This window comes from Pholis gunnellus, assembly GCF_910591455.1.
Source record: "Pholis gunnellus genome assembly, chromosome: 10".
Taxonomy (NCBI): domain Eukaryota; kingdom Metazoa; phylum Chordata; class Actinopteri; order Perciformes; family Pholidae; genus Pholis; species Pholis gunnellus.
This window is the reverse complement of record NC_136537.1, coordinates 11,982,175-12,004,624: the sequence shown is the minus strand read 5'-3', so window position 1 is coordinate 12,004,624 and position 22,450 is coordinate 11,982,175. Positions and strand designations below refer to the sequence as shown.

Genomic DNA, 22,450 nt, shown 5'->3' with positions numbered 1-22,450 from the left:
CGACAACTAAAATAACAAAGTGCATTACAAACTATGAATCTGTATTATTATTCAAGCTGTTGACGTTTTGAGTCGGGATCGCCAGTGTGCAGCATCGGCTTGAGTTATCTAGACGGGTTACGTGCTCTGAACTACAACCAGAGACACTGAAGAGGATCTATTGTCCTCGAAGTTTACGCAAGATGCCTTCCCCATTGACAATACGGGGCCTGCGGGGACAGAATCTACTTTAAAGTTACAATTGTCATTTCACAAATCACAGTGGAGGGGTCGTATCATTTTTAAAGTCTCATTAATTAGTCAGCAGATGTTACAGTTAATTGCATTAACAAGGTTCAACATCATCATCAGTCGCTGTTCGAGTTAATTCTAGTGGGTTTATAAAAAGAATAGCTGCATGGCCTATAACATGTTGTGCTGAGGTGGCTGAGTGACCAGAAGTTGGCCAAGACAAAACCCCTCAACAGTCTCACTCACAGGCAGCTGTCAATCTGCAGCCCCCCACGTGGTCAGCGGGGCGGGCGCATAGCAACTAGTTGAACATGCAACTTTGAGGCAGGCAGGCAGACAATTGGACCCATTGGTAGTTGCACTTGCACATCCACATAGGAAACTCCCCTGCAAGTTAGAAGGCGCCTCTTCTCTGGTTGGCATCCAGATCGCTCCCATCTGTGTCCGGCGTAAACCCGGTGTGCGCTGCTGCTGCTGCCTCTTGTTCCAAGACTAATTTAAGACAGCGCTTTGAACCCCGAGCCTAGTGTGCTGCAGCAGAGTGTTGTGAATCTCTTAGGTGCGCTGCTTAGTGAGTCCGGAGCACCGAGTAGATTTTGGTCGCAGAACTTCAACAGCTAAACGAGGCATTTTTATTTTTATTCTTATTTTCTGTTCATCAAGAGGACTTCAGCAGGATTTTCAACATGGATACAGCTCGCGACTCTATCGGGGAAAGTAAGCCGGTGTGCCAGTGTGCTCCAAAGTCCGCGGTCCAGCGGTGGCTTCCAGGTTTCCCCATCGCTCTGTGCTTGCTGATGTCCCTGAGCTCCATCACCGTGTGTCTTCTGATGAGCCTCAAGACCTACCAGCTGGAGAACCGCCTGCAGATGGAGACGGACAAAGCGTCCATCTTCCACCCGCTGCGCACTGCTTGTCTAAACGAGGATGGGACTCTAATTCCAGAGCTGAGCACTTCGATAGGGCAGCTCGTTGAAGAGGTACATGATTCATACTGTCGTTGATACATTCATGTATTGTGTTTGTGAACCTCAGAGGCACTGCTCGCCGGCGCGTAAAATGTGCGTAATAGCAGGGAAGTTGACAAACGCACACTTTGCGCTCTTTTGGCAATTGCACCCTAATTATTCCCTTTTAAATCTGTCTCTTTTTAATGAATGACCGTAGGGATCAACCTTGCATGCAGATGGCCAATTAGTTTGCCATTACATCTCTTTATAGGGTGTCATAACCACTGATGAGACACCAACCTATACTTTTTATTACATGGAGGAAACTCTTTGAGCTGTATTTAATAGGAGGAAGGTTATGATCTCATAATTGTAATTGGTGCTCATTGAGATTATTTGAATAGTATTCCATGCTCTACTTGTTTCTTAATGATCTCCATGTCAAAAAATATATTCATGTTTAGTATTTTTACTTAGCTTTGGAATTTGTTCTGTGTCCGTCTGCAGAAAGTGGTGGTGCTGATGCCAAAATTGCGGACAACTAGGGATGTTGGCCAAGAGTGCTCCTGTCCTCCAGGTATGTCTCTGCTCTTTGCATTGGTACCACTTACCCAAAAAACACACAAATAAATCAAACAAGACGCTCAAAATCTGTTCCCTATCAGGTAAAAGTTACAGTCTAGGCATGACTGACAGCTTGTGAAACCTGATTGTTTGTCTGCCTATGATGCTCTTGGCAGCCCTCCTGAACTTAAAGAGTGTATGTGTGTGTGTGTTGATGGTCACGGCCCCCTGAGCCGGTGTAGGGCCCACACTGTGACAGCGGGGCTCCACACTCAGCGGGGCAGCGGGGTTGGGACGTCCAGCCTGAGCCCTGCAGCCCCGTGTCAGTGGGGGATGCTCACTTTAAAAGATGTAGCAGCGGTGTGCCAAGATTGGCCACGTTTGGCTCGCGGTGTTCGTTACAGAGATTGTGATAGTTCCACGGGCGGAGAGCGGTGTGTGATCCACATCATGTTACACACAGAGTCCCCCGTTATGCCTGTGAATTAAAAAAAAAAAGAGAGATGGTTTTATTTTTTATTTTGGGTAAAGCTGCAGCTATATTTGATGCGATGTGTCTCCATGTATTGATGGAGCCTGAACATCAGCGGATGTGACCAACTGATCAGCTGTGTATTAAATACATGGGCTATTTTACCTTCACTATGGAGAGGAAATTGGGGTTTATTGCCAGAGGAATTCACTGACATCAGGATGTGTGTGTTTTATTTAAACATTCACATGTAAAAAATTGCAACTTAAGTGAACTCTTACCATCATCACTGAATAGCTGCTTGCACGCATTTTCTTCTTTTAAGGGTTTTGTATCCATAAGTATATGGCAGAGGTTGAACTTCTCTCCCTGGCTCTTCCTTCTTTCTTTTTCTCTTTGTCTCCGGGTGTGAACAGCCCTGCAACAACATGAACAGGTGAAAGCGTTCACAATTGGAATTTCTGGCTCGCTTTCAACACATTCTGTTTTCCAGTCTGAGGTCTGCCGTGCCAAGATAGCTCGCTGGCTCTGTCTGGCTGGTTAGCGAAGCTGGTGCAAGTGTTTGTTGTTTGCATTGGATGCAGCAGAGTCAAAGATACAGACACTGCATGTGGTAGTACTTTACTGTAGTTCCTCTTTTATACATGCATTTCTACTCAGCATGACTCAGTAGAATTGTAATTGGATGTATATGCACCGTGTAAAACATTGCCCAATTAGGCTAAGCCTGCACTGCCCTTAATGGGTATTCATGCATTTTAAAGTACTTTCTTTATTTGACCATATTATTGTATCACATGTTGCATCCCATTTTCCTGTCAATTCTGCTGAACTGCTGTGTAATCAAGCGGTTTTTGCACTGAAACACAATTCCTCCGCAACTATTCAGAAGTCTATTTAAAGATCTCTTTTTCCACTTTCTTGGCTTTAAATATGGTCTTTTTTTTGCGAGGCTGGAACAAAAGGCTATTTGTTTATTGCGGCTTTTATGCAACCAAATGTAAAAATGTACTTCTTTCACATCCCAACAATTCCCCAGATTGCTCAATATAGACTTGTTAACGTCTCTCCATAAAATGTGTTTATTTCTAAAGAGGGTTTCTCAGCCGATAAACTTTAGATTTGGAGAGATTTCCCTGGTGCTTTTTGCTCAAGAAGCCACATGAGCTTGTGAACTATCAGGAGTGTGCATGCGTTTGTGTCAGGCGCTGAAGTATGTGACTCGCGAAAACCACTGTTATGTACATTCATCTGAGCCGAGCTGTTCCTAAATGTGTGCATCCCATCTGTGGCCTTGTGAGTGTACAGTCTGGTCATGGTCTCATATGGCTGCGTGTGGTTTTCTGTGTGTGTGAGTCTGAGTTTCTGTCCCTGAGCCTTTGAGGGGCCGACAGAGGCACCTCTCTCAACACGACACTGTAAGAAGAGACCCTCCTCTCCCTTTAGCACCAGCTCTTCCCACCTGAAACTTGAATCTCTCACCACCAGGATCACAGGCCAAGGTATTTCTGCCCGTGTGTGTGTGTGCGAGACACACTGCCACACAGCATGAGTGGCATTTCTGCCATTAAAGCTGTGCCCTCAGCATCAGGGTGCTCACCTTTCAGCATGCACGAAGACAGGGGTCCAACAGGGGGCAGCACTTTCGCAGCAGCGCTGGGAAATGATGATGTTGAATTTGTTATTGACGCTTCTCACTGAATGACTTCCTCCTGATAAAAAAAAAGGAGAAAGTATTTTGAAGGCAAAGCCCTCTGGTTCAGACACTGCCTATAAATATCATTTGACACTAAAGGGCATTTACCTCCCGTAGCCGCTCAGTGGAGACGGCATTGTTGTGACACTTTTATGCTCACAGATACAACACAGCCAGCCGTCGTTAAGGTGAAGGCAAACGATGTCGCTGAGCCCAACTCGGCTTACAAGCTTCAGGTGTTTGCAATTAGCACCCGCCCGTTGCCTCGACAGACACACACTACGTATGCTCTCGCACAAACCTACACACACGTTCATTACTAACACATGGACACAACACCTTTATGGTGCCTTAGCTAATTAGAACCATGTGGGGCCTGCATGTGTCCTGTGTAGGGGGAGTGTATTGTCATCTCTGCAATTTGCACTAAAAGGCTGTTTAACAGGTCTGATACCAGCTAGGGGGGGCACAGGCGGCCCACTCTTGGGCACAGGCCCAACATTTAAAATGCCAGCCAGATACACCTATTCATGTGAATCAGTCACTGGAGACTGTGCAGCAGGAGAGGGGGCTAAAACAACACGGTCATCCTATGACAGTTTGAGGAGACTTGCTGCTTTTCTTTGTCCTTTGTGATTGTGAATGTCCTTGGAGTTTGGGATGGTTTGGTCGCACAAAACAAGCAATTCAAAGATGTGACATTTTGCTCTATATTTTGTAGACCAAACTGGTTTATCAAGCCCTTCTTGATATATTGCATTTGATTTATTGATCTGTAAGTAGGTGTCCGTTTAAATGAAGTCGAAGTCAGGACTGAGTCTTTGGTGTTGGTCTATGTGAGGGCAAGAGGCCAGAGCCCTGGCTGTGCGCTCCGATCAATTTCCATCAGATAAGAGATCATTAACGCACTTAAGGGAAACACAGGCCCCTCATATATGCCTTTGTGTGTATTTATATAACTGAGAGAGCATGCTCACAGTGGGGTTCCTTGACGCATTTAACATGTACACATACATGCAAAAATGCACATGAATTCTTGTCTGCTTTCTCTATAGGTACAGCTATTCGTACTTTTTGTGATACTAAATTCCTACATATGTGATGGGGGACTATTCTACCCCAGCTGTCTGTCAGTGTAACGTCTTGTGTGAAGGCCATCAGCAGTCTGCTGGTGTTAACCGGCCTGACGGGGGATCAGCCTCTCACTCAGAAGGCAGAGGGGAGGCTGCACACTTCCTGCTCCCCCACCTGGAGGAGGAGGAAGGGGAAAGCCGGCTTTAGAAAGACCCACGATGGGGCCAACACCAAGGGGCTGCATTTTGTTTTTAAAGCCATAACAAATCAGACGGGAAACTTGCAGCTACCTAATATAATCTATTGCCACAGGACCACTACACCGGCCATATAAGATCCATCCATTATTGACCATTTTAAAAATAATAAACGCAGGAAATTTGTTTTCATAAGTGATCTCGTTTTAGAATTTGTTCCGCTGTAGCCGAGAGCTGTAGGCAGCAAGTATTAATATGCTGGAGAGCAGCACATAACTAGCTGTGTGTGTGTGTGTGTGTGTGTGTGTGTGTGTGTGTGCGCCCATGTGCCAGTCTCTGCTTGAGTGCGCTTGTATGTATTTTGTGCACGTGTGTTTGTTTTGATGTCTGCAGGCATGCGTAATGTGAGGCTCCCAGTGACTGACTGCATTGCTTTAAATTCACTGTGTATGAAGTCAGTTATGAAGAGGATATCCTGTGGCAGAAAGCCCAGGTGGCTTTTTACATTAGCGAAGAATATATACAGTTTTATAAAAGTACAAAATACTTTCTATCCTGCTGCTGCACAGAATTGAGTATCCCAAACACACACATTTCCCCCATTGGAGTTGGTCTGTGGGGTGTTTTCTGTAAATCTTATTTTACAGACTCTTCACTCACATCCACTGTTTTATTGCCAGGATAGTTTCCCCCCAACCATGTAACTATGTAAGCGGTAATGTCTTACCTCTTCAATGGGGAACATAGAAATGTGTTCTGTAGATTCAAATGACTGTATTATGGGATTTAGTCTTTATAGGCAAAATGATGCCCAGGAAATGTTGATGGATACTGCATATGTGGCTTCATGATGGACTTTATCAGGAAGGAAATACTCCCCCCCCCCCCCTCCTTTTTTTTCTTGCAGCCTGCTTTGTATTGAGCACTATATCACAGACTAATAGATACCTTCGCCAAATGGACTGCAGCTCTAATGCACAGCTGTGCGGGCCTTGTGTCCTCAGGTTACTTTTAGCCTGCTTGTGATGTGTCTGTTATTCCCTCTGGTCGCTGTGAGAGTCACGTTAAAATGAGTGACTCCTCTTGATATCTTGTTCTCATTTGGAAGAGGATCTTAGAAGGTTCGAGTGTGCTCAGTTTATTTGTAAAAGACGAGGGGAATGCGGCCTCTCGGACAGTTTTGAGATATTGAGTTTGGAAGATGGTTGTGTTTGTATCATTGGCTCCACTGGGGGAACAAAATGTCAAAGTCAGGGAGATAATCCTATCACTAAAGGCAATGTACCAGACAAGTTAATCTAGTTATCTAGTATGTTGCCTCAAGTGATCCTGACCTTTGCTCGAGGCTACTAGCATAACACACCCGAATCTCTGACTGAGCTGTTGGCATGTGGCTCCATATTTTCAACCCGTCGTAATTTATTTGTATTACAGGGCTGAATTTGAACTTAAGAACAGCTGATGTGACTGGCTCCAGGTATGCATTTGCACTTTTGTATGTGTTTTGTAGCACACACACACACACACACACACACACACACACACACACTACTCACACCTCACCCACATCTTTAGACCCCGTCCCTCTCTGTCTCTCATCAGCCTTCTAATTAAAGTTAGCTTTCTGAAACCACAGTGTTTAACAGCAGGGCCGAATTTCTTCCTTTTGAAAAATAAACTGCTGGACACGAGCCGGCCCGTCTGCAGCTCATAAAGGCCCACAGGGACCTCGGGAACCCACTGAGGAGCAAAGGGCTGGGTGCCGGGTAGCAATGCGAGGGATGTGCAGAACACACACAAGAAACAGAAGGGACTCTCTGAACCGACTGGCTCATCCTGTGATGGGAGTTACAACACCTATTAAAGGAAAACATCGCTGTATGCCATTATCTATTGTCATAACATTATATGTGAGGTCATGAAGGGAGGTGATGTGGAGCGGATTAAGGAGGAGATACGGATTGTAATTGATTTAAAAGGATTTAGTGTCCATATGTTCATATTTAAGGATCCGCTTGAAGGTCGCCACCTCTCAGCTAACAGTGGAAATTCCAAAAGATAGCCCGCTATTGAGCAACAGCTCGGGTCTGTTTATATTTACATCCTTGTCTTTGTTCCAGACTAGTCACAGAAGTGCCGTAGTGAGTTCTCTCCTGCACTTCATAGCTCCATATAGTGGTGCAAAAGAAACAAAGAGCAGAACTATTCTCGGACACGCTGCCAACAAAAACATGGGCCAGATGAGTGTTTCTTATTACCACAGGTGAACAGAAATGTCATGGAGTTCTGCATTTTTTCGAGTACGATTGTTCATTGTGTGATGTTTTAAAGGACTAGTGTGAAAGATTTCGGTGGCATCCAGCGGCGTGGTTGCAGATTGTAACCAACTGAATAGCCGTCCACTCACTCCTCCCTTTCCAGGACAGCAGTAACGTCAGCTGCCAAGTGCAAAACCGTGGGAATGCCGTTCGCCTCACTCAGAAACGATCCTTACTATAACAACAACACTTGTACTACGAGCAACGTACCAAGCGTGTTGGAAAACTACGGTGACTCGTTTTTGTCTGTTCTGGGCTACTGTGGAAACATGGGCGACTCTGTGAAGAGGAGCCGCCATTTGGTTGCAGTTTTACCATAATAAGTTGTTATTTTAGTATCTTTTCAACACTATCGGATTTAGTTAAGTGTTACAAACTAGATATTTACAATTATACAACAGAGGAACTTTGTGGAGGCTTGAGGAAAACACATGGCACCAAGTAAAACTTGATTTAGAGGAACATCTGATTTGCTGCTTTCCACACAATAACGCTTTGTCTGACGCACAAGATTTCAAAACAACAGTTGTTTTCATCAGACCAGCGTGCATCAAAAGCATCAAGTGATGTGTTGAACCGCAGGGCCGTGATTCATTTCTTTAGTCTTGGATTTTATTTAAGAGCTTCGCTGCATAATCATTCATGGTGTTTCTGGAGCAAGAGATTCTGTTATCGTAACAGATGGCATTTAAAAGGTTCACAACGTTTTTTTTGTTTTTTTTTATGAATATGCAGTCATTATTTTGATAGCTCCATATTACATATGCTTGTTTTCAAAGATGTTCTTGTCCAGAAGGTGGCCACAAGCAGCAAATAATTTCGGAGCAAATTCGTGACTTGAGCAAAACGAACATTTGAGCGTTGTCAGACACATCTGTTCAGTAGTCAAAATCAGCACATGAGTTACAATTTCATGTTGCTTCCATTTGAAGGAAACACGTCTGAAACTATTACCAGATAGTAGTAGTTTGAAGGTATTTTTGAATTTGTATTGTTTGATTTGTTTTCTTCCTTCTTAAAGTAACTGTGGAAAACTTCTTATTTTTAAACAACCCTAAAAAGCTGTAGAATAAAGTATGATAAGGCCATAATAGATTTCCTGAATGTCTCAAATAATCGGCCACTATCTAAATGTTTTCACAGGCATCCCATATTTTCAGCGAGAGCTAATATAGTCTCGTTGAGAGCAAGTAGGAGTGGCAAGAGCTTACCGGGCAGTGCTGCCAAATGTGGAAACTATTATAATGTTTTCTTTAATTATCACAAGTGGCAGGTGACAAGGTGAATAGCCTTTTAATAGGGGAGCATAAAAACTCTTTAACACCACCGTGTGGCCTCCGGCTGGCTGACAGCACTGTGAGGTCAAACGATCTCTCTCTGTGCTGCAGTATGTTCCTGAACCTGTTCAATAAAGCATCTGAGTTTACAGGACGGTGAGGAAACGAGACCTAAAAGGAACTATTTCATAATGCCGTCACTTGAAAACTCCAACAAGCCTGTAAAGTATGTAAACAGGCTTTCATTTCAATCCCATCATCTGTTAGGATGTCCAGCCCGGATAAAGTACTACAAAAATAAGATTCCAGTATTTTTTAAAGTGCCGGTAATCCATCAGGAATGTAACGAGGCTGCACCGGGACTCACACGAACAAACCCGGATTTATTGGACAGATAGCGTCTCTGACGTGAACCCAGACAAACAAAGGAGTCCGAATTTGAGCAGAGGTTATCATTTATCCCTCCGTGCCTCCCCGGGCACGGAGTAGAATGAACAGTGAAGATATCTTTCCCCGGGAGCCATCGGGAGGTGTGAAGGAGGGCATCGGTGAACCAGATGGTCTCACTGTGCCGAACATGCTCCTGCTTAGTGTAAAAGCCCCTCGACAGGCTCGTCACTCTCCCGTCACCTCTTTAATGAGAGCTGAGCTCGTAAAAATGGGCCTGAAACCTTTGAACAAGCCCTCAGCATCACTGGTCCATGTTATTCTGTCATAACAGGGAGGTGAGGGCATTTTGGAGCTGAGCGCAGGATAGCTCTCACCAACTTAACGCCACGGCTTGGGGAGGATGTATTTACATGTGTCGGGCCTGTTTTCTCTCTCGGTGTGACCTTTCCAAATGTGTCTCTGTTGTTCTGTCCCTTGTGTTTTTCCTTCCTGTGTCCCAACTTTTTGCTTTTTTATTGCACGTGATGCACGTCTGTCGCTCTGTTTTCGTGCTCCCCATCCTTGTCTCTATGTATGATTTGAGCGAGTGTATATTTAACTCTGGGATCTGGATGGCCTCAGGCTGCACAGTGTGGTCAGTCGGTTCGCTGTGTACATTAACCCAGAGTTCAGCCAGGAGTGAGGTCGGGGGTGATGGAGATGGCTATCACACGTACTGTAAACAGACATTGAAGAGATGCAGAGGGAGAGTCTCAGGGTAAGTGGGCCCTCCCTCAGGTGTGTCTATCAAACAAGCTAATTTCCTGCTTTTATAGGCGTCAGTGATACAGATTACTGGCAGCTCTATTTTGCTGAGGCAGAAAATGTGCCATTTGACCGCAGGCCCTATACATTACAACTCTGCTATGGAATGAGAAATCTGAAAGAAAAACCCAATGATTCTATATTTGTGTTTTTCATAAAAATAACTTTATATTATCAGGCATCTTGGACATTTTGTAGGGTGTTTAATCAACTCACACACATTAAGCTAAAACCTCAAACGTCAAGAGTTAAGCGACCGAGACGGGCCGTTGTCATGCTCTCTCATGTTTACAGCCATGTGTAAGGCTTCGGCTTAACATCGAACCGCAGCGGCTGCAGTTAAACTATCGGCTTCATTGTGTGTGAAACAGCCTGCCAAAGCCCGTTGATGGGTCGCTTCACTCTCTGTGCAAAATCCTCAAATCAGGGTCAGAAAAACCTCACGGTCGTTTCTCAGCGGTGTGGATAACAGATTATGATTACAAAAATGTTGCACTGGAATTACCCCGTCTAACTGGATCAGATCATCGGCCAAGCTGGAGCTTGTTGAGAACTCTGTGTGTGTGATTAAGTGTATAGGGTCGTATACATACTGTATATCTTTATGTGTGCCAACAATTTGCGTGCGTGTTTATCAGCAGGTTCGTGACAGTGCGATAATGGGTGTAAAATATGTGTTAATGAGCACACAGTGGTGGACACACCGTGACTTTCCACCATTAAATCGAAACACTCTGTTTCTGTCAAGAGCGCTGTCGCCGCTGCACTCACTGTCTCCACTGCCAGATGGGGGGGGGGGGGGGGAGTGAGAGGGGAGGAAATTGAGGAACGTACTATACCGAAATATACTGCACATGTTGAAGGTTTTTGTCAGCGTTCCATCTGTTTCTTTCTCTGTTTTTTTAACATATTGAGCTTGTGTGCTTCTGCATACTTGTTGCAGAACATGTCTATATGTGTGGGCCGGTATGTTGGCTCACCTCACATGTGTGTTGTTATTCTCATGTGTGAGCGCGCGTGTGTTCCTATGTTTCTGCATACCATCCGACAGCCATCTCCATTGCCAGCCTCTATAGGGACTCCTTATCTGCATATTTGCAGTTTCACTCGAGAATCAAAATGAAATGAGTCCTGAGTGCATTTTGGGAGCCAGAAGAGTATATCACAGATGTCCAGTCAGCTCTGGTTACAAATGGAGTAACTGAGTCGAACATGTGGACGATCTATCAGGTCCACCATCTCTCTTTCCTCTCATTTTCTCTCTGACTGCATTCGAAAAATGTTTCCTCCATCCTTTTCTTTGTTTTCTCACCTTTCCTTACAAATCCTGTACAGTCGGCGCACAAATGCAGTTGTGTTGAACACACTTGGGGTTTAGGTGGATTGGATCCTGTGGGTGTTGAAGCAATGAATGTGATCCGATGACTGACTACACTCCAGCATGTGTTTGTGCCTGCTACAAGATAATTGTCACGGTTCAGGAGCCGCAGCCTTGACACACATAAAGAAGTAGACAGCGGGGAAAATAAATGCTTACACACGCACGCACGCACACACCCGCAACAAAACACATTTTGATGGTGCTGTCACTGTTTTATTTGCTCTTAATCCTTCTTAAACCCAGGCACAAGGGATGCACTTTTAGAACAGAGCAGGCCCCTTTTTTGGTCCTGTTTATTTACTTGGAGTGTTTTCTCACGTCCATGTGGTTCTGATTGTGTGATTTGGAACGAGGACAAAGTCGGGGATGAGTAGAGAGAGCGGCGGCGGCGGGGAGTATCAGAGAGACTAACGAACACAGTGTGATTCTGATAAATGGAAATGCAATCATTTAAGCTGCATGGGAAGCGTACATGTGGTACCTAATGTTACAAATCGTTTCAGTATTTTTTCTGTCATTTTTAAATTGCCCTGTATCTCGTCTATTGCAACACCGTCTTGGCATGCAGTGCTGCCTCCTTTGCCTCGAGCCCCATATGATTCCTTTTTCATTGTAAACAAAGTGTGGCTGTTTAACGCAAGGATTAAACCAAAAGAGTATGTATATACTGCTATAGCTGCCCAAATTGGCCCTTAAATAGGGAACTGGTTTATAACAAACAGCGGGCCAATGAGGAGACCTGACCCAAATCAAGCTACTCGTCATAAAACATGTTGTTGTGAGTAACAGCCAAACCACCAGTGCAAAGCACTTCTCTAATGCAGTTTAAATTGGGAGCATTGGCTCATTGACGAAGGAAAGTCAGCACAGGAGAGAGATACTGTTGATCAACTCAGAGAATGATTAAGATTTAGTTTGTCAGAGGCGTCGGGATGGGAGTTTGGATTTGTGGCACGCGGATTAACTTTTTTTCGGGTCTATTTTCACATAGTCTTTTACAGAGGAGCATGTTGATTTGTTAGAGGCTTTGATGTTTTATGCAAGGCACATAGTGATCCAGGCTTTACCACGGCACACTGATTGACCTCAGGGATACTGAAGGATATGTTGCTTTACCTGCTGCAGCTTAGCACATTATTAGACATCTGTGATGTAGTTGTGAGCAGTGATCTGTCACTGCTGAGTGAAGGCTGTGTGTCCGTTAACTTATCCTTATCCATTTAGCTCTGCTGGTAGAAAACATCCATTTTAAAATAGCTGGATTCAACATTCAGAGTACATTCAGAGTAATGTCTGACTGAGCAGAGAATGAAGTCGCTCACTTGGGTGCTGTTATCCGATCTTCTCCTTGCTTTGTTGAAATAGCCGAGCCGGCCGGGCTTTTAGGGCATGATTGTGCATGCGAGTGTTCTCCACTGACTCAAGGAAGCGTAGCACCCACCCTCCAGTCCCCTGCACATAAATTATGTTAGCTGTGGGCCGCCGGCTCGCTGTCACCATGTTGAGATCCATTGAGAGGCGATCCAAATGGTCCCATTCCCGTGTCTTACATAAGACATAGCCCAACACGTTTTCCCCCATTCATTATGGGAGGAAACAGGGATGCTACAGAGTCTTTTTAACAAGCAGATGTCTGCGAGACATCTTTCCCGGCACGGGGCGTCCCATTGATTTATTTGTGGCAGATGTTTTGATCAAATCGGACAGACGTGACAATTTGTCTGTCTGGTACGCCCATTAATTCGCAGCGCAGATCAGCTGATATTATTTAGTCTAATTACGCCTGAACTTTTAAACTCTCCGTTTTCACATTGGCCCATCGGCTTTCCTCCTTTATCGTAAAGACAGACAACGGTAAATGGAGCGTAAGTACCAAGATGTTTATCTTTCCTGTCCAGGATTTGTGCTCCCTGCACGTCTGAATGTGTGTATCTGTGTGTGTGTGCAAGTTCATATGTACTATATGCGTGTGTTTGTGGACAAAGCGGGCGGAATACCTGGCACGAGAGGGCTTCTTTGCCTGTCTGAGGTATAACGTGGACAGAGGGGGTGACTGCAGGAGATCGGAGGGGTGGAAGCGCTGTGTGTACCCCAAGCAAACAGGCCAGATAAGATCAGAGTGGAGGGAGCGCAGCTGGAAGCCTTCCTGAGTTGACCCCTTGCTCCGCCTCTCTCGCATTCCTCCAAACCCCCTCGCTGCCCTCGTTCTCCCTGTTCTCTCCACATTTTACCTCCGAGCATCTCTTCCTTGATTCATCTCGTCATTCCCCACCCCCCTTCAGCATATCGCTCCATCCATTATTTTGTTTTTCAAACAATATCTTCGTGTTTGGAGTTTTCATAGATCGTTTTTCTCCTTCTGTGTGGTGTCTCCCCTCCTGTTCTTCACTGCACTGCCTCTTCTCCATCTTCCCTCTCCTCCCCCCCCCCCCCCTTCTCAGCAGGACCTCGGTAAAGTGGGGTCAGCCTTTAGCATGTAATGCTGTGTCTTTTTCTCTGTTTCTCCCCTGCTCTTTGACCATGTTCATTAATACTAGCCCCTCTAAACTGGCCGATTGCCTTTCATGTTTTCCCCTGGGCCATGTCCTTGACATGACAGTAGACCTAACATTTCAAAGTAAGGCCTCTCTGGCTTTTCTGTGTGGATTTACATGCGTGTGTCTGCCTGTTTAAATAAGAGCAAGACAAAGCAAAAATAGTGCAAAGCAGCTGTGTTTGTTATCTTTTGTGTCCTTATTCAATATCATTAATTGAAGCCATTCCAGGCAGTGTTGCTCATCAGGAGTGAGCTGCAGTCGCTGTATTCCACATTCAAATGTGTGCAGAAGACGAGGAGGATAAAGGGGGAGCAATGTCAAACTCTTACAGTCTGTGACGTCTTGGAATGATTGTCATGTATATTTAGCTCCGCGTATGGCAACACAAAGACAGCTGTTGTTGCCAGCTCACATTTATTTTGGCCTTGCGTTGGTCCCTCCTGTCAGACCCATATCTGTAAATAGTCTGTGCCGCTGACAGGCTGTTGAGACACATCACACGCTGCAGAACTAATATATTGTCTTTAGATATTAATACAAACCAGGGTTTAGAGATCTAAATGAACTCAACTGAATCTCCTGTTCAGTTTTAGATGTTTGCTGCAGGCCACCAGCATCACTGGTGTTGTTTGTTCAGCCTCTTGTGTCCAGTAATAATCCCTCAGCCCACAACCTCTTGACCATTTAGCAAGAGTGGAGCCCCATAATCTCTCCTCCTGTAAGCTTTAAATGCAAAACTTTTTAGTGTATCCTAAACAGGATGCCCCCCCCCTCCCCCACGCCCTACCCAGCCTCAGACCCCTCTCCTCCTCCCTCTGGGGATTGGAGCTCCATCAGCACCCTGGCTCTATTCTCACACCAGAAGTGGAGGGGATGGATGGGGTTATTGAAGCAGAAACTACATTTAAACTACATTAAAAATAAGTGTGCATAAATAATATCAACACCATAATATTGCTAATAGATATTCTTAAAACACTATTTGCAAGCAAAACCCTATGTAATATAAACATAGCTAGAATTGGTGTCTAGTCGGCCTTTTGTGTTTTTCTCATCACTTTTTATCACCAGTGGACATTCAGAGTTTAAACTAATCTGCTCTATTTAAAAAAAAAGTTAAAAACTCCTGCAACAAGTGTAAAGAACAAGTGTAAAGGAAAAATAGTTTCAACATGGCAGTCTTCTTCGGGGTAAAGAGAGTCTTCTTTTATTCAGTCATATACACTTGTGTTTTCATCGTGGTCAGCGCCTCTCCAACACTGGTGTCCGTTCCCTCGCGCTCTCATCCCTCTCGCTCTCATCCTGGCATAAAGAACAGCCTTATTGTGAGACCGATCCATTTAGGCTTTGGTCTTCTTTGGAAGTAGGTGAACTTGTGCCATAAACCCTTAATCTGCTTCAGTTAGAAGTGGTAAAACCCCAAAACAAACCTGCTTCAGTAATATAATTATATTTTACACACGATTGGTTATCCTGTTTCGGACTAATAATGAGTACCAGGGATATAGGTCTCTTTAAGGGGTAGGGGGTAACGGGGGGAGTAGCAGGAGAACTGGAGGGGGTTTGGGGTGAAGGTGGGGTGTTGAAGGTTCCACAACAGGCCAGATCTGTTCACTCGGGGGGTCAAATGGCACTTCACAAAAAAACGGATCGAATGACCTGGCTTCAACAGTCCTGGAGTTGTCCGTCTGTCTTCTTTTCAGTCTGTTGGTCTGTTTACAGGTCTGCCAACTGTCAATCATCAGTCACTTAGCCTGTCACATGCGCACTGTGCCCTGGCCCCTCAGACCAATATCTGACCCGTAGGCGCTGATACCGGACTCGACTGTGGTTGACGTTGAAGTCGGAGCTGAATTGAGTTAGTCGAACACTTATTGGATCCATATAGCACGAAACAAAAAGAGCCCGAGGAGGATATCTAACCTGATTACAGAGAGCAAATAAATATGTTTTAAAACAGGGGCCGGTATAGACAAGTACACGAATATGTGCACGAACGCAGAGCTTACATGCCAACGCATACGTGCATAACTCTACATACACATACATGGATAGCCATGTAGCCATGAGTGCATGTGATAGAAAGAAACACACACACAGAGTTGGATTCAAACCAGAAAACCCATGTGGACTTTGACTGCACTCCAGCACACACACACACACACACACACACACACACACACACTGAACAGAGAACATTAACCCACCAAGTGCAGGAGGCGTAGAGAGAAGCAGGAAAAAGAAGAAAAGAACAGCGTCTTTCCTGATCCCATCTTTCCTCTTCTCCAACGAGTGCTATAGAATGAGACTATTGTTGTCTGTCCTCTTTCTCCTCATCCCAGCCATCCTTTATCCCTCTTTTTTTTCATCCTTCACAACTGTGCTCTTCACATAGTTTGGATACCCTATATGATCGACATGGACTGTCGGAAAAAAAGGGCCTTCCTCATGAGACCCACACCATGCCCCTCTCTCCTGCTGGTTGTGATTGTACGTGTGGTATTGGGCTCTTTAGTCTTGTGTACTGTGGTGTGGTATTGTGGTAACACTTAGGGGCGGAGGGCAGACAAGCTAACCAGGACTCGTCTTTAAAGTAAATAAAAAGTCCCCCGTTTGAATAAAATCCTGATTTCCGTTCACGTCTCTTTGACAGACTCACACAGACATGTGTGCGCACTTGAGGTACGCCGGCGGTCCTGTCTCTGATTAGATGTTTTCTGCAAGTGCAGCCCATGTGTGCAGGGTTAGACTCTACGTTTGCCTATGGAAGCACACTCAAACACTGCAGACAGCTCCAGCAAAGCATCCGTAACTTTGACCAAAAGATCCTGCATCTGGCTGTCATCGTGCACAACAGTGCCTCGTCCACTGCACAAGCATGGGAGACATTTACAAGATCCTCTCATTCATGTTAATCAATGGAGGTAGTGACGGATTATTTTCATGCACTGATACGTAGTCAGAGCCGTTTAAAGGAAATTAAAAGCCCAAAATGTTGTGGTTTTAGTAAAAAAAAAACGTGTGGCTCTAAAGGCCTTGAAATCACTCTGATTGGCTGTTCAGCTTCAGCTAAACAGTGCACGTAAAGAGAAACTGAAGTGAGGAAAGCAATCAAACGAGTAAAACACACACAGAAGGCTCTTCTCATTTTTCATCTTCACCTCTGATCATTTCAACACACAACTATATTTCACAATGACGTGGCCATCTGGAATGAATTGGTGAGCGAGTGGTGTGAAAATGGTAGGCAAACAATGCTTTGATTTATGTATTCATCATAATAACGGCTTGTTTATCTGCAGACTCAACGACAAATACAGACTATCGCCACCGGCTGGTATTTCCTTTCACGCAGGCACAGAACGTACAAGTTTTATCCGCATGCACATCAACCCTAAGATCAATGTAGGAAGGTTAATGCAACACACATTTTTTCATTTCTTGGCATCTGCTTTAATAACTGGACATCACGTCTCTAAACAGTTTATTCATGTGGTTTCTCCCATGTGGCACTTTTAACCACACTCAATCAGTAACCCCTACTTTTGACAGATTTTTGTTTTGTCATTTTGATGGTTAAATTGATCTCAAACTAAATCTCATTTTCAGAGCCACAATCCTTCTTTCGACATCGCTTCTTGTCGGCATCTCACATCCTTGGTTTGTCTGGGTTATGGGAACACCAGGACTCAGCCAAATCCACCACTGTCCCTTTCAATTGACAGGATCTCAGTTGTCGTTTGATTGGCACTCTGGTCTTTTTTGGGCTGTGATTCAGTCAAGATGTTTCCACTTTGGAGGATTGTAACAGTATAAAGCCCTAATAAGGGTTGCCAGCAAATTATTTGATTTCACACACACACACAAACCAGTCGTAGAGGGCTGGGACTCTCTTTAGTTGAAGTTGACTTCTTGTGTCTGTTCACTTTGCTGTTTTCATTTCTAATCAATCTTTTGTTCTGTTCAGTCTCTTCTCTTCAAGTGAGAGGACAGATGTCAAGGCCATTTGCTTCCCCTGTGTTGGTGGGGGTGGGGGGGGGGGGGCAGTAAAAAATCTCAAACCACTGTAGAACATGATCGTCAATGCTCCGTCAGCTGACCTGAGCTGATCTTTCCTTTTGCTTTCCTTTCCAGATTTCTTCCTCCCTCTTTATCTTTTCTCCCTCTTTCCCACTTATTCCCACTCTCTCAACCTCTCACTCATATCTTCCAGCCATCATCACCTTCAGTTATTTTTCCATGACCAATCCATGTCTATCTCCTTCCTCTCTCAGTCTCTCTACAGATGGTGTTCAGAAATAATTTGGCATATATATATTTGATTTGATAATAATAATGTCCGGTGAAAGTCACCTACAAAAAGTGATGCTACATTAATATATACAATTTTTGTTTTGTGTCTTGTAGTTGTTGAAGCCAACTTCAACAACTTCCTTTTGTGGAAAACCACAAACAGTAGAGGCCCGAAGAGAGTTTAAACCAAACACTAAGAATGATTTATAGACAGTTTAATTCAGATCTGCTATTTACAGAGCAGGACCCGCTCTTTTCCACTCACTTAACAGTCCGCTGACCCGGGCTGTCCTTAACGTCTTAGGACGCATCTCTTTTCCACTCATTTCCTCCACGGCTCTCATTCAGTTGCTACCCGGAGTATTTGGTGTCCACAAATCCCCAGAACGTGCTCTCTCTCACCCCCCATGCAGCCCCCATGTGTCACCAGAGACACCATAAACATGTGTGCTAGCCTATTGGCACGCTAAGTAGTCCACTCCAAATTCCTCTGATAGTTTTTAATGAAGCCACTTGCTGTAGGGATCAGAGCAGCAGTGTTAAATTTAGGCTTTCATTAACCTCTCCGTGTATCAGTTTCCTGCTATTGTCAGGCAGCAGGCACAAGTGTGGTGAGACAGCAAGGGCTTTGGGGATGTGTGTGAGCCTGGGCGTAAAGTCAGTGCCCCGACGATCCAGTCCAGAGAGTGGAGATGGGTCGAAGGATCATCACGTCAACTGAGAGACAGATATCTGGTAATAGATGCGTCGATGGATAGAGCAGTAGGATGTATAGATAGACAGATGGAGGTGTGAAATGAAAGCACCTGGTCCAGAGAGTGAGGAGGCCAATCCTGGGAGGGATCAAGGGTTCGTGACCCCTGACAGGTGTGGAGGATGGATGCCATCGCTGTAGCATTCATGAGGGACAGATGGAGACGGCAGAGATAGGAAGGAGTTGCCCACACTGAGGGGGAAGGAGCTGCAGGGGTAGATGACAACTCAACACTTCACCAAATCCTGCTTCCTGGTGTGTGTGGCATGCGGTGTGTGTGTGTGTGTGTGTGTGTGTGTGTGTGTGTGTGTGTGTGTGTGTGTGTGTGTGTGTGTGTGTGTGCACTCAAACTTCAAGGATATTAATGCCCACTTGTAGCGCCATGTGCTTTTTAAAGGCCTCTTTAAAATTCAATTTTGAACTTATTCTCCCTAATTTCTGGTCAATAAATCTTTTTCGCAGCAGTCCAATGCATCACTCAGTGAGCCTGATTTATCCAGTGTTTGCTCAGTCAGGTCTATACATGGTATATTTGACTTATGCTAATAGGAATTTCTCCTGCCAAACCAGAAGAAGTTAAATATACTTCAGGGTTCAGCATAAGGGAATCACTCTCATGTCCTTCACTGAGACAGAGACTGTGCTGCTTGTGGCCTCGTTCTATGCTGAATGAATTGTGCTTGTGTTGTACTGACGCAGGCAGATATGTATTGAAAAACTTTTGAGCAAAATCTAGCAGTCGGAGAATAGTTTGGTTACTTGTTGGTTGCTGAATTATGAAAACTATTTGGCTAGGCAGATATGTTTTTTAAGAAAACAGAAGAGTTTGGTCACGGATAAAGACTAGAGCTGAAATGATACGGACAAATAACTTTGACAATTAATTGTTTAAATAATTTTAAACAATGAATAACTTTGGAATCAACAGATTGAGCGATAATGAAAACGATTGTAAATTGCAGGCCTAATAAAGACAGAGGTTAAAAGACTAAAGTCACGGGACAGGATGTGTCTATTCAAGGAGAATAGTTGAGGCAGTATTGGCTGAGATTATGCACAAATGACCTTTGACACCTCACACCGGTAGTTTTTAGGGCTGAAACAGAAACGTCTTACTCCACCTTTGCTATCTTTTACACAGTGGCAATGAATGTCATAAAGACAACTCTGAGAAAAAGACACATGCACATGAAGCCCCCCCGTGAGTTTGAGATGAGTACAGATGAAGTGCTGCATGAATTCAAAGACAGACACTGTGATGGAGATCCTGTGTGGCCAATTCTAATGAAAAAGAGGGAGTGAAGGAGAAACAAGGTCAAATTGGGTGACATCTGATTGGTGTGTTATGGCTTTGAGGGAGGCATCAGCTCGTGGTTGGAGTTTGGTTAGTGGCTGCTCATGTGTGGTTGTGGGTAATTGGAAGTGCGTGTGTGTGTGTGTGTGTGTGTGTGTGTGTGTGTGTGTGTGTGTGTGTGTGTGTGTGTGTGTGTGTGTGTGTGTGTGTGTGTGTGTGTGTGTGTGTGTGTGTGTAGGATCTGGCAAATCTTCGCTGACGGAGGCCAGGATGCCAGGCACCATCGGGAATGTTGGGAATGCTAGATGCCCTTCCACAATGACCTGTGTTTGTCGTGTTTGTGCGCATGTGTGCGAGCGAACAAGTGAGAGATAAGCGAGCGACGTAAGGGAGTAAGCGAGTGGCCTTGAGGAGTTTCTAAGGTCTCCCGTATAAACACAGTGACCCTGTAGCGAAGCGCCACGCTAACAGCCGAGCTAAATGGACTAATACGTTTTCCATGCCTGCCGTTGCAAATAGACTCTCATTAAACGGAGGTTGTTTCATTTAAAAGGCATGTAACCTTTCATGCTTGGGGCTTAACACGGAACTATTTCTAGTTTTTCATTAAAATTCTCACTCTATATTTGTCTGTTTTGTCTGTGAGCTGGCTCATTAGAAAATATCTCCGGAAATCAAGATCAGCTTTGGACACTGAATTTGTGGTACGCGATCAAGCACAGATGTTTTTGCGGCTAATTAAGTCAAATATTTAAGTCTTTGACATGTTTTTGGTCTCTTTTGTTATGTTTTGCTAACTTTTATAGTCTAATAGTTAAAAGCAATAAACTTAGAATAATAAGTAGTCAGTGAGTGCAAGTCGACAGGTCTGATGTTTGCAATCTTCTCTGCATTTTAAGGGAGCCGTGTTGAGGTCATTTTTCTCCATGATAAGTCTATCTGTTATTTATGCCCTTGGCATGGAGAAACCAGCCTTGTGTTTAGCATCCGTCATGCTCTTATCAGAACTGTTGGGGGCAAGGCTTCCTGATCGATCGCCTGCTCCTGCTAAGTGGATGCCCCCAATTTGTTAAACGGATGACCCAGAAAAAGACGATGTTGCTCTCAGAGGAGTCAATGTTTGCTGCGGAACATAAATCACTTTTGGGAACACTAAAGCTCAGGAGTGTCTTGCAGCAGAGGAGTGAAGGCCATGTTTGGAGGAGTGTGGAATGCTTTGGCCCGTTTGTCGTCCCGCTGGTTCGGCGATGGTGGTGTCAGGTTGACTGTGATCCGGAGTTACTTGCATTCCCATCGTCCCCTCCCTAAAAACATAACACCGACCAGCCCAGTGCTGGATCATGGCATCAACCCTCCAGCCGTTATTGTCCCACCAACTTCTTTTCTGTCATAAAGAGAGAGGCATGCTAATCCTTCTGTCCTCACAAACACACATCAGATGTCAGAGGGGGTAAGATGGGAAGGGCACAGTCACCTTGTGCAAATGGGACCTGGTGTCAGACAAATGGATAAACAGTCAGGCAGACAACGGACTGAGGCTCAGCCAAGACCCTCAAGGCAAAGCCCACCGGAAGGAGCTTGGCATATTTTAGGCTTACTATTATACTCCTCTTTCACAAAAGCATATTTTAATGTGACCATAGCCTGCATGCATATGTATATCAGCACACACACACACACACACACACACACACAGACACACACACGCGTACACACAAGCTATTCTTGTCTAGCTACTCATCTGAAAAAGTGCAGAGCTGGTTATGTTACATCGGGAAGGGCCGCGGAGGATTTGAAGGGCAGATTCTGAAGCTGGATAACCCCTCAGCCAGTTTAATGTCACTGTCATTGTTGTTGGCTCTGTGCTGCGCTGCTGACTACACAGCTCCTATGAGAAACTTAAACTTCCCCATTATGGGAATAATTGTTCTGGTTAGGTGGAATGTGGTGGGCTCAGTCTGTGTGTGGCCAGGCATCGCCTGCCTGCAAAGTGGCCCTAAATGCTTAGCTGCCCTCGGGAAGGTTTGTGTTGCCACGCTTCACTTTGCCCTCACACACACACACACACACACACACACACACACACACACACTGACCCTCGAGGCCGCTTGTATTGGAGAATTCAGAGCTTCAGTGCTTTTGTGTGAGATTCTGTTTCAACAACTTTTCAAAATGGAATCAAAATGTAACAGCGGATTCAATCAGCAACATAGAGGAT

The 22,450-nt window shown here is 44.8% G+C and overlaps 1 protein-coding gene across 1 annotated transcript in view; it reads left to right on the top strand.

Annotated features, from left to right (window-relative positions):
• Positions 1 to 684: 684 nt before the first annotated feature.
• LOC306701972 (uncharacterized protein) overlaps positions 685 to 22,450 on the top strand; it is a 113,662-nt gene continuing 91,896 nt past the window's right edge. Inside the window, exons 1-2 of the mRNA XM_079167444.1 lie at positions 685 to 1,211; positions 1,689 to 1,758. Coding sequence (XP_079023570.1) covers positions 918 to 1,211; positions 1,689 to 1,758 — 364 coding nt within the window. The 5' untranslated portion in view covers positions 685 to 917. The remainder of the gene's footprint in view (positions 1,212 to 1,688; positions 1,759 to 22,450) is intronic.